The following is a 12,518-nucleotide window of genomic DNA, read 5'->3' as shown; positions in this document are numbered from 1 at the left end:
ACCCTGTGGCTTCTGCACCTTTCCAAAATCTGTTTCCCAATCTGTTTCTCCACATCTCTGCTGCTATTGGGGGGCCTATAGTAAACACCCAACAAGGTGACTGCACCTTTCCTATTTCTGACTTCAGCCCATACTACCTCCAGAGGCAGATCCCCCTCGAACTGCCTTTCTGCAGCCGTTATACCATTTCTAATTAGCAACGCCACCCCCCCTCCTTTTTTACCACCCTCCCTAATCTTACTGAAACATCTGTAACCAGGAACCTCCAACAACCGTTCCTGTCCCTCTTCTATCCACGAAGTTACTTTCCTACCTATCTTCATATCGTCAGCCAACTTGGCAACCATATCTTTCGTAAGACCATAACACCATTAGATACAGGAGTAGAATTGGGCCATTGGCAGATCAGCATCCAATCTGAATACATCACAGCGTGGTTTGGCAACTGCTCATCCCAAGACTGAAAGAAACTACAGAGATTCGTGAACACAAACCAATCCATCACATAAGACAGCCTTCTATCCATTGACTCCATCTACACTTCCCAGTGCCTCTGTAAAGCCGCCAAAATAATCAAAGACCCCTCCCACCTTGGTTACACTCTCTTCTATCCTCTTCCGTTGGGCTGAAGATATAAAAGTTTGAATCCATGTATAAATAGATTCAAGAACAGCTTCTTCCCCACTGTTATCAGACCTTTCAATGGACCTCTCAAATATTAATTCTCACCTCTCTCTCTGCACTTCTCTGTGGCTGAAACATTCTGCACTCTGTCCTGCTACCTTAATGCTCTTTGTATGGTACATTCTGCCTGTAGAGCATGCATGCAAACCAATACTTTTCACTGTATCTTGGTACATGTGATAATAATAAATCAATCAGTTCAGCCAATCAGTCTACTCCACCATTCAATCATGTTTCTCAACTCTATTCTCCTACCTTCTGCTCCTATCCGTTGTTCCCTTCACTAATCAAGAATCTATCTACCTTTACCTTCAATACACTCAATGATTTTGCCTCCACAGCCCTCTGCAGCAATGGGTTCCATAGATTCACCACCCTCTGGCTGAAGAAATTCCTCCTCATCTCAGTTCTAAAAGGTTGTCCCTTCACCCTGAGGCTGTGCCCTGGGGTCCTAGACTCTCCTACTGGTGGAACCCTCTTCTTCATGTCCACTCTATCCAGGTGTCTATGTATTCTGGAAGTTTTAATTAGAGCCCATTGCATCCTTCTAAACTCTGTTGAGTACAGATTCAGAATTCTCAACCCCTCCTCATATGGTTGTATCATCAATAGTCACAGGTGAGGTGCCGGAAGACTGGAGATTGGCAAACGTGGTGCCACTGTTTAAGAAGGGTGGTAAGGAGAAGCCAGGGAACTATAGACTGGTGAGCCTGACCTCGGTGGAGGGCAAGTTGTTGGAGGGGATCCTGAGGGACAGGATGTACATGTATTTGGAAAGGCAAGGACTGATTAGGGATAGTCAACATGGCTTTGTGCGTGGGAAATCATGTCTCACAAACTTGATTGAGTTTTTTGAGGAAGTAACAAAGATGTTTGATGAGGGCAGAGCGGTAGATGTGATCCATATGGACTTCAGTAAGGCATTCAACAAGGTTCCCCATGGGAGACAGGTTAGCAAGGTTTGATCTCATGGAATCTCAGGGAGAACTAGCCATTTGGATACAGAACTGGCTCAAAGGTAGAAGACAGAGGGTGGTGGTGGACCAGTGGAGTGCCTCAAGGATTGGTGCTGGGTCCACTACTTTTCATCATTTATATAATTGATTTGGATGTGAGCATAAGAGTTAGTAAGTTTGCAGATGACACCAAAATTGGAGGTGTAGTGGACAGTGAAGAGGGTTACCTCAGATTACAACGAGATCTTGATCAGATGGGCCAAGTGCTGAGAAGTGGCAGATGGAGTTTAATTCAGATAAATGCGAGGTGCTGCATTTTGGGAAAGCAAATCTTAGCAGGACTCATACATTTAATGGTAAGGTCCTAGGAAGTGTTGCTGAACAAACAGACCTTGGAGTGCAGGTTCATAGCTCCTTGAAAGTAGAGCCACAGGTGGATAGGATAATGAAGAAGGCATTTGGTATGCTTTCCTTTATCAGTCAGAGTATTGAGTACAGGGTTGGGAGGTCATGTTGCGGCTGTACAGGACGTTGACTTTTGGAATATTTTGCGTAATTCTGGACCCCTTCCTATCGGAAAGATGTTGTGAAACTTGAAAGCGTTCAGAAAAGATTTACAAAGATGTTTCCAGGGTTGGAGGATTTGAGCTACAGAGAGAGGCTGAACAGGCTGGGGCTGCTTTCCCTGGAGTGTTGGAAGCTAAGGGGTGGCCTGATAGAGGTTTATAAAATCATGGCTTGGGGAAGTCCAGAACTAGAGGGCATAGGTTTAGGGTGAGAGGGGAAAGAAATAAAAGAGACCTAAGAGGCAACATTTTCACACAGAGGGTGGTGCGTGTATGGAATGAGCTGCCAGAGGAAGTGGTGGAGGCTGGTACAATTGCAATATTTAAGAGGCATTTGGATGGGTATATGAAAAGGAAGGTTTTGGAGGGATATGGGCTGGGTGCTGGCAGGTGGGACTAGATTGGTTTGGGATATCTGGTCGGCTTGGACAAATTGGACCGAAGGGTCTGTTTCCAAGCTGTACATCTCTATGACTCCATGACAAGGTCTTCATCCTCAGGATCATTCTTGTAAACCTCCTGTGGACCCATTACAATGCCAGCACATCTTTCTTTCGATATGGGACCCAAAACTGCTCACACTATTCTATATGTGGTCTGACTAGAACCGATAAAGTTGCAGCAATACATCTCAGCTCTTGTATTCTAGCTCTCTACAAAGGAATCCTAGCACTGCATTTGCCTTCATAACGAGCAACTGAGTCTGCATGTTAAACTTAAAAAGAATTCTGAACTAGGTCTCCCAAGTCCTTTTATGGTTCAGATTTCCAAAGCCTTTCCCTGTTTAGAAAATAGTCCGCGCCTCTATTCTTCCATCAAAATGTATAACCTTATACTTTCACACACTGTATTCCATCTGCCACTTCTTTGCCCAGTCTTCTTGCCTGTCCAAGTCCTTCTGCAGCCTCCCTGCTTCCTTAACACTCCCTGTCTCTTCAGGCAAAAGTGAGGACTGCAGACGCTGGAAATCAGAGTCTAGATTATAGTGGTGCTGGAAAAGCACAGCAGGTCAGGCAGCATCTGAGGAGCAGGAAAATCGACGTTTCGGGCAAAAGCCCTTCATTTGCCCGAAACGTCGATTTTCCTTCTCCTCAGATGCTGCCTGACCTGCTGTGCTTTTCCAGCACCACTATAATCTAGACTCCCTGTCTCTCCATGTATCTTTGTGTCATCTGCAAACTTAGCAACAATTCTCTCAGTTCCTTCATCCAGACTGTTAACATATGATGTGAATAGTTGTGGTCCCTACTCTGTAGGTAACTGTACTAGCTTACTTCAATCCCTTATCTAAGTCATGTATATAAAGGCTCCAGCCCTCTACTCTGTGGCACACCACTCGTTACACCTTGCCAACCAGAAAATGACCCATTTGTATCTGCTTTGCTCTGCTGTTAGCTAGCCAACCTTCAGTGTGCTAGCATGTTACTCCTTGAGAATGAACTTCCATTTTCCATCATAATGTTTGGCGCGTAGGATTTCCCAAACACTTCCTGGAAATTTAACATTTGACAATATTTGACATCAGTAAAATAGAACTTGCTTAGCTTGTATTTTTATAAAAGTTAAACATTAACTTGACATAACTGTTTCAAGAGTTCATACCTCTAGCACGTGGTTTCATGATTATACCAGCTTAATCTAACTGTGGTGTCATAATGAGTCAAACTACAGACTGGATTCAATGGGTCAAATGGGAATATTTTCAAGATTAAAACAGAAATTACTGGAAAAATTCAACAGCTCTGGCAGCATCTTTGGGGAGAAAGCAGAGTTAACGTTTCGGGTCCAACGACCCATCTTCAGAAGGCATGACTTCCAGCATCCATCGTTCTTTCTTTTGTAAGCTATTTTTCTCACCACTTTCTTGTGCAAGTTTGCTAACTAATTACTTTGGATCAGTGAGCCTCATATCAAATTGAGATGGCAACATCATGAAAAAGGAGGTCACGGACTCAAAGTCCAGGCCTGAGGCATGGGTAAAAAAATCTGGACGAACATTACCGTGCTTTCTGGTTAACAATTTACAACAGCTTCACGGTCACTTTTGCTGATCCTCCATTTTAACAAGAATAAGTTAAAATTTTCAACTGGTGGGATTCAAACTTGAGATAAAAAACTGACACCTTTCTTCCATTCTTATCACAACATTTTATAAGGAGCCTTTACACAATGAAATAATCTAAGATGCTTCACAGAAATACAAGAAAGCCAGTTTTGACACTGAGCCACATAAGGGCACACTTTTTGGTCAAAAAAGTATGCTTTAAAAGAAGGTCTGAAAGGACGAAAGGGATATAGAAAGATGCAAACATATCAGGGGGTTTTAAACATCTTAGCGTCTAATTGGCTGAAGGCAAAACTAACAGCAATTAAAATTAAATATGTCCTTGAGGCCTGAGTTAGGAGAATATAGGTATCTCCGAGTAATGTAAGTCTGGAACAGGGCACAGAGTCAGGAAGGGTGGAGTGATAGTGTGATCGGAAAATAAGGCTGAGAATTTTTTTAAAAAGACCTGTACGCTACTTTACTTTGAACCTGTGTAGATAAGTGAATACAGTGGTGAGAGGTGAACACAGTGTGGGCAGAGTTTCTGATGATGATTGAGTTTAGAATTGGAGACAAAAGCAGAAATTGGAGATGGGACTGTCAGCACTGCCATCCAATTTTCATCTACTTACGGTCCCCATTATTATTATTTCTGCCTCCTTGGCTTAGTACTATCCAGCCTTTTCTCTGAATGTCTTTCTCTCCCTCTGGGCCATGTCTCCACTTATCATTTAGCCCTACCTCCTGTCTTCAGCATATAGACCACCTTTTCCTAGCTATTCTGCACATGTGAAGAAGGGTCACAGAAACCGAAAACGTTAACTCTGCTTTCGCTCCACAGAGTGCAGCGAGACCTGCTGAGTTTCTCCATCAAATTTATATCTTTGCCTCAGATCTCCGGCATCCAGTGTTGTTTTCTTCCGTTTTAGAATTTGAGAGGTTGTCTATTATGCGAGCCTCGAGATGACAGAAGGTCCGAATAAGAGCATCAGCAGTCAGTGTGCTGTGGCCGGGTGGAATTGGCCAAGGTTAGGTACCAAGAAGAGGTAGTCTTTGGGATGGTGCAGGTATGTGGTTGGAGCCTCTCTGGAGGTGGCGGGGGGATGGGGTAAATCATTTGGAAAATTTGCTTGGAGAGAAACCCAACCCCTCTTACCACCACTGCAATGACCTGCATGGGAAAGGTCCATGGGGTTGTTTTTGGATTCACCAGCTATTAAGACCCTTAAATAACTGCTTAATGACTTCAACTCAACATTTCCCAAATCAACAGCCTGTCCAGCAAGCATGAAAAAGGAGCTAGTTTGCTGATTGAGTCACCACAGCTACCGACCACAGTGATTGTAATGGTGAGTTCCCTGATTGGAGCTGTTAATCTGGGAGCCCTGGCTGACAGATAGAAACAAGAGTGTCAGGAGCTGGCTCTGAGGAAGTTGGACCAGTGTCACGGACTCTGGACGAGTGAATAAAGGGTGACTCAGTGACAGGAGTCCAGCCTTTGTGGAGTTATTTCACCAGGTTTGGTGAGGGGTAGCCCCTCCAGTTGCCCCAATCAGAGCCACCACTGGCAGACAAAGAGGTGGCCTCTGAAAGCCCAGCCTTTGCCTCTGACCAACATGACATACCATGGGGTGGGGTTGGTGGTAACATCACTGGGTCAGTAATCCCAGGCTAATGTTCTGGTGAATCTGTTTCTGTTTGAATCCCACCATGGCAGATGGTGAAATTTAAATTCAAATCCAAAATCTGGGATAAAATAAAAGCTAGACGGTGAAAACACTGTTGATCGTTGTTAAAAACAACAGGCAGTTTAAACCCATCAGACATCCTTAGCTGGTCTGGCCTACACGTGACTCAAGATCTACAATAATATGACTGACTCTTAAGTGCCCTCTGGGCAATAAATGTTGCCCTAGCCAGTGACACCTGCTTCCTGTGGACGAACAAAACCACCCTCTCCCTGTGACCCTCAACTCAAGAGGACAGGACAAACAAGACTTACCTACTCATCACATGAAAAGTAGGCCATGACTAGTGGGCTTTAAGACCCAGAAGTTGACAGCCTCTGATTGGTCAGCAGCTCCTGGTGGCCAGGGTCACTGGTGTCAAAGCGTGTCATACCTCTTATTTAGTCACCAAAAAAATCCATTTGTTCTTCTTTCTTTTGTCCTGTTTGAAATGAGTCAGTGACTTTGGAAGAGAAGCTTTCAAAGAGGGACAAGAAAATGCCTAACAACATCTAATTATAGGCAGGGTTTTGGAAGGGATCCAATACTGAAAGTTGCCTAGCAACAGCCTCTGGACTAAGTTGGTGCATGTTTTGCCACAAACTTGGAAGCTGTGGGAGGCTGGAATAAGCTGCTAATGGGGAAAAATGTCTCATTTTTCTCAGTAAGCTAAAATATAACTCTTGGCGTTGAAGAAATATTTTTGAGGTATTAACTGAGGATTGGAAAACAAAAGTTTCAGAAATCAATATTCTGATCTCCTCAAACTCTGAAACGTGAATTATTAACTTAGCTGTAAAATCTGACCTGCAACCCACACGACGCATCTTTCATTGCTTATTGACAAGCAACTGAAGGGATTGTGAGAAAGTCGTCTCAATATACACTTTTAGTTTAAACTCTTGATCAACACACGTTCTCCCCATCTTTTCAATCACAATTGCTCTGCAGAGCTGTGTCATTTTGTTCTGTCTCTGTATGAACGTGTGTTTGTTTGGGAGTAAGGGGATACAATTTAAATCTGCATCGTCTGTCAGGGGGTTTGAGACAGAAACCTTCACAACAGTTATGGAGTATCCAGATGTGGACTTGTGATACCAAGACAGACAGGGCTATGGGCCCAATGCTGCAAAATGGGATTCAAGAGGTGCTTATTTTTGAATAGTTAGGTGCAGACTTGATTCACCGAAAAGGCCTTATTCTGTGCTGTAGGCCTCTATGACTCAGTAGCTTAATTAATAATCTGTTTGCCACTTTTAAAAAAATAATACGTTTGTTCACAATAAAAAATGTTTCTTTCAAGCTTATTGAAGAAGCTTTTTAAAAGCCTATTCCTGTTATTCAGAAAAAAGAGAAGCTGGTCATTTTTGGTAAACAAGATGTTGACACTTCTGGTATGGCTCACAGAGTGGGGAGGGGTGGATTTCGATTTTGATTTTTGTAACACTATTCTGTTCCAATTATAGCCTGCCTCTATGCGTAAGTGGAGTTCATAGTATCATAAAATCCCTACTGTGTGGAAGCAGTCCATTTGGCCCACTGTGTCTAAATCAACCCTCTGAAGAGTATCCCACGCAGACCCACCCCCCCATCCCGAAAACCCTGCATTTCCCATGACTAACCCATCTAGTCTGCAAATCTCTGGACACGATGGACAAGTTAGCACGGCCAACTCACCTAACCTGCACATCTTTGGATTGTGGGAGGAAACCAGAGCACCCAGAGGAAACCCACGCAGACACGGGGAGAACGTGCAAACTCCACACAGTCGCCTGAAGGTGGAATCAAACCTGGGTCCTTGGCGCAGTGAGGCAGCAGTGCGAACTACTGAGCCACCGTGCCACCCTAAATCCATTGTGGGCTCTATGCAGTAGAGCATATTGAATCATAGAATGGTTTCAGCTTAGAGGGAGGCCATTCAGTCTATGGTATTCATGCTGGCTTTCTGGGAGAGGTTCTCAGCCAGTTCCATTTCCCCTTCCCTAGCTCCATATTCAATGTTCCACTCCCCTTCTGATGGGAAGTTGAATTGGATAATACAACCCTGCTCTTATGAATGGCAGCAAACCTTCATCAATGTAGCATTTCCCTTAGGTTAAAGCAGTAGGGGTTGGCTACAATGTCAAGAAGTGGTGGGGTGTGTTAACCTTGCCAAAAACATTATTTGTGTCCAAATGCAAAGTGATTTTTAAAGTTGATTTAATGAAGAACTTGCTGAACAGGAGCAGCCAAACACACACACGAAAATACCTTAATTGCTGCATTTGCAAAATACTTTCCGGTTACTCGTGATAAAATGTCATGCAGATGGACCACGTGTGCCTGTTAGAGATGGCTGATTGTGTATGACGACCTCTTTAAAACATTACAGCTACCTGACCGTCTAGGAATATCTGGCATTTGCCATACCTGGTACACCTCCCGCTTCCGATCAGCTGTCATGGAAGCTCCAGTTGGGTTTCCACCATTTGGAATTGTGTACAAAATCCTTGGTACGTCGGAGTCCGGATTCTTCGCCTCCTCTGGTGCCCACTTTGAAAGGACTTCTGACAGGGATTCAGGAATGAGTCCGTGTTCATCACTCAAAATGCTGAGGATCTTGCAGCCTAGAGGTCTGAGCTGAGTCGAAACAAGAATGGAAACAAGTAAGAGCAGAGACTTACTGATTGGCACCTCCCTCAACACAGTAAAGAGCAATTCCTGGCCCAGCGCTGGTGAATGAATTAATGGTTTGTTAAAAGAAGTGCTCCTCCCTTCAGCTGGTAACAGCGCTGATTAATGTAGATCTTGAGTGAGAATGTTGCTCAGACTCAGCCCAGGGGCTATGCAGATTGTTGATCTGATTATTCAACTGCCCTAGCTCCCACGGTAGGAAGGTGGTGCTGGTGGTGGTTAGAATGAATAATCAATCCATCGTCAGGATGGATCATCCATCTGACTGGGATAGAAGAACGTGCAGGGAAGAGTGTTAGGTTCAGCTCAGCGCAAGGCCTGGTCCTGCCAGCATCAGGCAGAGGTACGGGAAGGTGAATGAAGCATAGAAAATCAGAGTAGGAGTAGGCCACTCAGCCCTTCCAGCCTGTTTCATTATTCAATAAGATCATGGCCAATTTACCTGACCTGCACATCTTTGGACTGTGGGAAGAAACCAGGGCACCCGGAGGAAACTCACGCAGACATAGGGAGAACAATCAAACTCTACACAGACAGTTGCTTAAGGGTGGAAGTGAACCTGGGTCCCTGGTGCCTTGAGGCAGCAGGGCTAACTACTGAGCCACCATGCAGCCCCTAACTTCAATACTACCTTTTATGTTCTCAGGATGTCTAGCTAATAGAGTAGAATGGCTGTTATAATGCAGGGAAACAGTGAAATCCATTGATCTCTCGTGAGCTCTCACAACCAGCAACATGACAATGACTGGAGAAACAGCATGGTTGTGGTGATGTTGATTGTCAGATACATGTTAATCAGGACAATAACCCTGCTAGTCTTTAACTAGTGCGGGAGGGGATATTTTATGTCCACCTGACTGATTAATGAGGGAGAAAATGTTCCCATTCATGATGGGGTCAAGGAGAGTGCACAGATTTAACCAATTCATAAACAAAGGAAAAAAAGCAATTTGAGGAAAACCATTTTTCCACAATAACTGTTTAGAGCCTAGAGTATATAGCCTGACAATGTGCTGGAGGCAGCTTCCCTTAAAATACTGAGAAAGGAATCGGATGGTTATTTGATTAGGAAGAATACGCAGGGTTGTGGGGAGAAGATAGGAGAATGCAATGAGGTGAGATACTCATATGGCTGGTTAGCTCCTAGAAGGTGGGCTGCATGGTCTTCCTCTGCACTGTAATGATGCTGTGACCCTGCGTGGACAGGAATGCGCTTTATTTTATAAATGGGATGAGGGCATCGCTGGCTAGGCTGTTTAAGAGTCAAGGGCATTGCTGTGGGTCTGGAGTCACATGTAGGCCATACCAGGTAAGGATGGCAGTTAAAAGACGTTAATGAACCAGATTGGTTTTTCCAACAATCGACAATGATTTCATGGTCAGCATTAGACTGTTTTCTCTCCATTGAATTCAAATTCCACCAGCTGCCAGGGCAGAATTCAAACCCAGGTCCTCAGGACATTACCAGGGTCTCTGGGTTAATAGTCCTGTGGTAATATTACTAGGCCATTGCCTCCCTTTTGAATTGGCCCTTTGCAAGCAAACATCAGGCACTTCTTACTGCTGATAATGTCCCAGGATATGTCGGTGTGTCGAGAAGAATGAAGTCATCAGGAGCTAGGAGCATCTCAAATACCTGGAGAGGGAACATAGAAATCCCTGTGAGAAGGTTTGAGAGCAACCTCCTTCCTAAACATCACATCACCCTGTCACCTTACAGGAGAAACGGACAAAGACCTTTCTCCAGCATTCCCCATTAGCTTTAATAGTGAATATTATTTACTAGCAGAGATCCACAAAACGTTTACATTGCATTTAATAAGATAACAACTCAATCTTCCATCTTTCCTACTGTGGTGATTGGAACCAGGTGGATCTTATTGACTATGAGATCCTTGATTAGGATCCTTAACCTGGGCCTGGCTGACCAGTATAAACCGGGAATATTGTCCACATTTCCATGTGAACTGGTTGTGGGGTTTGGGGTTTGGCCTTGCTGCCCCTTTCCCCTGGAAATTGCTGTTTCTTGCAAACTGCTGTTTATTGTTCATTGGTGACAGCTTGTTTGTACTTTGTACAGTTTAATACAATACAAAAAAGGGAAATAAAGTTTTTTTCACTGTATCTTACACACACAAATGTGAGTGCTGGGGAATATGAGCACTTCTGCTCAAATGGCAATAGTGTGGGGGAAACACAACAAAAAGGAAAGAATATAACCGGGGAAAAATAAAGTCAAAACATGGGATTCAGAATCTCCTCACTTCAGGGACTGACTCTGAGCTGGCTGGTCTCAGCCAATGTACTGTGTAAATGTAAATAAAGGGTGACTTGGTGATGGAATACTGTCGTCTGTGCAGTTATATCATGTATGCATTCCACTTCACCCTACCCCACCCCACTCCACCCCACCCCATGCTGTTCTTCTGACTTGTCTCAGCTCACCCCCCATCCCATTCGTATGTCTCGCCTGCTTTAAAAAAATACTTGGATGAGCCCTTAATATATGCAAGGCTACAGGCCTAGTGTTGGAAAATGGGATTAGTCTGGATAGTAGTACATTTTATTTGATTAGATTAGATTCCCTGCAGTGTGGAAACAGGCCCTTCGGCCCAACCAGTCCACACTGACCCTCTGAAAAGTAACCCATCCAGACCCATTTCCCTCTGACTAAGGCACCTAGCACGAAGGGCAATTTACCTGACCTGCACAACTTTTTGGAAGGAAACTGGAGCACCCGGAGAAAATCCATGCAGACACGGAGAGAATATGCAAACAGTCGTCTGAGGCTGGAATTGAACCTGGGACCCTGGTGCTGTGAGGTGGCAGTGCTAACCACTGAGCCACCATGCTGGTACAGACCGAATGGGCTGAAGGGCCTCTTTTGTACTGTATGGTTCTATGGTCTGGCTATCTCAGCCTTAAATGCATTCAACGATGGGGCACAAAACCACCAAGGTAGAATATCCCATAGATTCACAACTGGTTGCACCAAGAAATGTCTCCTCATCTTATCTGTGAAATGATTCATTGGGTTCCAGGTTCCTCAGCCCCTTTCTTCAACTCATTCACGGGATGTGGGCATCACTGGCCAGGCCAGCATTTATTGCCCATCCCTAATTGCCCAGAGGGCAACTAAGAGTCAACCACATTGCTGTGGGTCTGGAGTCACATATCGGCCAGACTGGGCGAGGGTGGCAATTTGCATTCCTGAAGGAGGTTAATACACATGATGAGCTTTTCATGACAATTGACCACGGATTCATGGACGTCTTTAGACTCTGAACTGCTGAATTTTATCAAATTGAAACACTATCATCTGCCATGACAGGGTTTGAGCCTGGGTCCCCAGAATATTACCTGGGTCTCACATCCCGCACCTCCGCCCTCAGACCCCACCCCTCCAACCGTAACAAGGACAGAACGCCCCTGGTGCTCACCTTCCACCCTACCAACCTTCGCATAAACCAAATCATCCACCGACATTTCCGCCACCTCCAAAAAGACCCCACCACCAGGGATATATTTCCCTCCCCACACCTTTCCGCCTTCCGCAAAGACCGTTCACTTCGTGACAACCTGGTCAGGTCCACGACCCCCTACAACCCACCCTCCCATCCTGGCACCTTCCCCTGCCACCGCAGGAACTGTAAAACCTGTGCCCACACCTCCTCCCTCACCTCCATCCAAGGCCCTAAAGGAGCCTTCCACATCCATCAAAGTTCTACCTGCACATCCACTAATATCATCTATTGTATCCGTTGCTCCCGATGCGGCCTCCTCTACATTGGGGAGACTGGGCACCTCCTAGCAGAGCCTTTAGGGAACATCTCCGAGACACCCGCACCAATCAACCAAACCACCC

The 12,518-nt window shown here is 44.9% G+C and overlaps 1 protein-coding gene across 3 annotated transcripts in view; it reads right to left on the bottom strand.

Annotated features, from left to right (window-relative positions):
- Window positions 1–12,518, bottom strand: part of aadat (aminoadipate aminotransferase) — an 82,396-nt gene that overhangs the window by 43,614 nt on the left and 26,264 nt on the right. For all 3 annotated transcript variants that reach the window (XM_043703414.1, XM_043703424.1, XM_043703404.1), the window contains 2 exons: window positions 10,215–10,289; window positions 8,390–8,599 (listed from right to left, as the gene is read on the bottom strand). In XM_043703414.1, coding sequence (XP_043559349.1) covers window positions 8,390–8,599; window positions 10,215–10,289 — 285 coding nt within the window. The remainder of the gene's footprint in view (window positions 1–8,389; window positions 8,600–10,214; window positions 10,290–12,518) is intronic.

The sequence above is a fragment of the Chiloscyllium plagiosum genome, chromosome 2, assembly GCF_004010195.1.
Source record: "Chiloscyllium plagiosum isolate BGI_BamShark_2017 chromosome 2, ASM401019v2, whole genome shotgun sequence".
NCBI lineage: Eukaryota > Metazoa > Chordata > Chondrichthyes > Orectolobiformes > Hemiscylliidae > Chiloscyllium > Chiloscyllium plagiosum.
The sequence above is the reverse complement of the archived record's forward strand: the minus strand, read 5'-3'. Positions and strand labels throughout refer to the sequence as shown.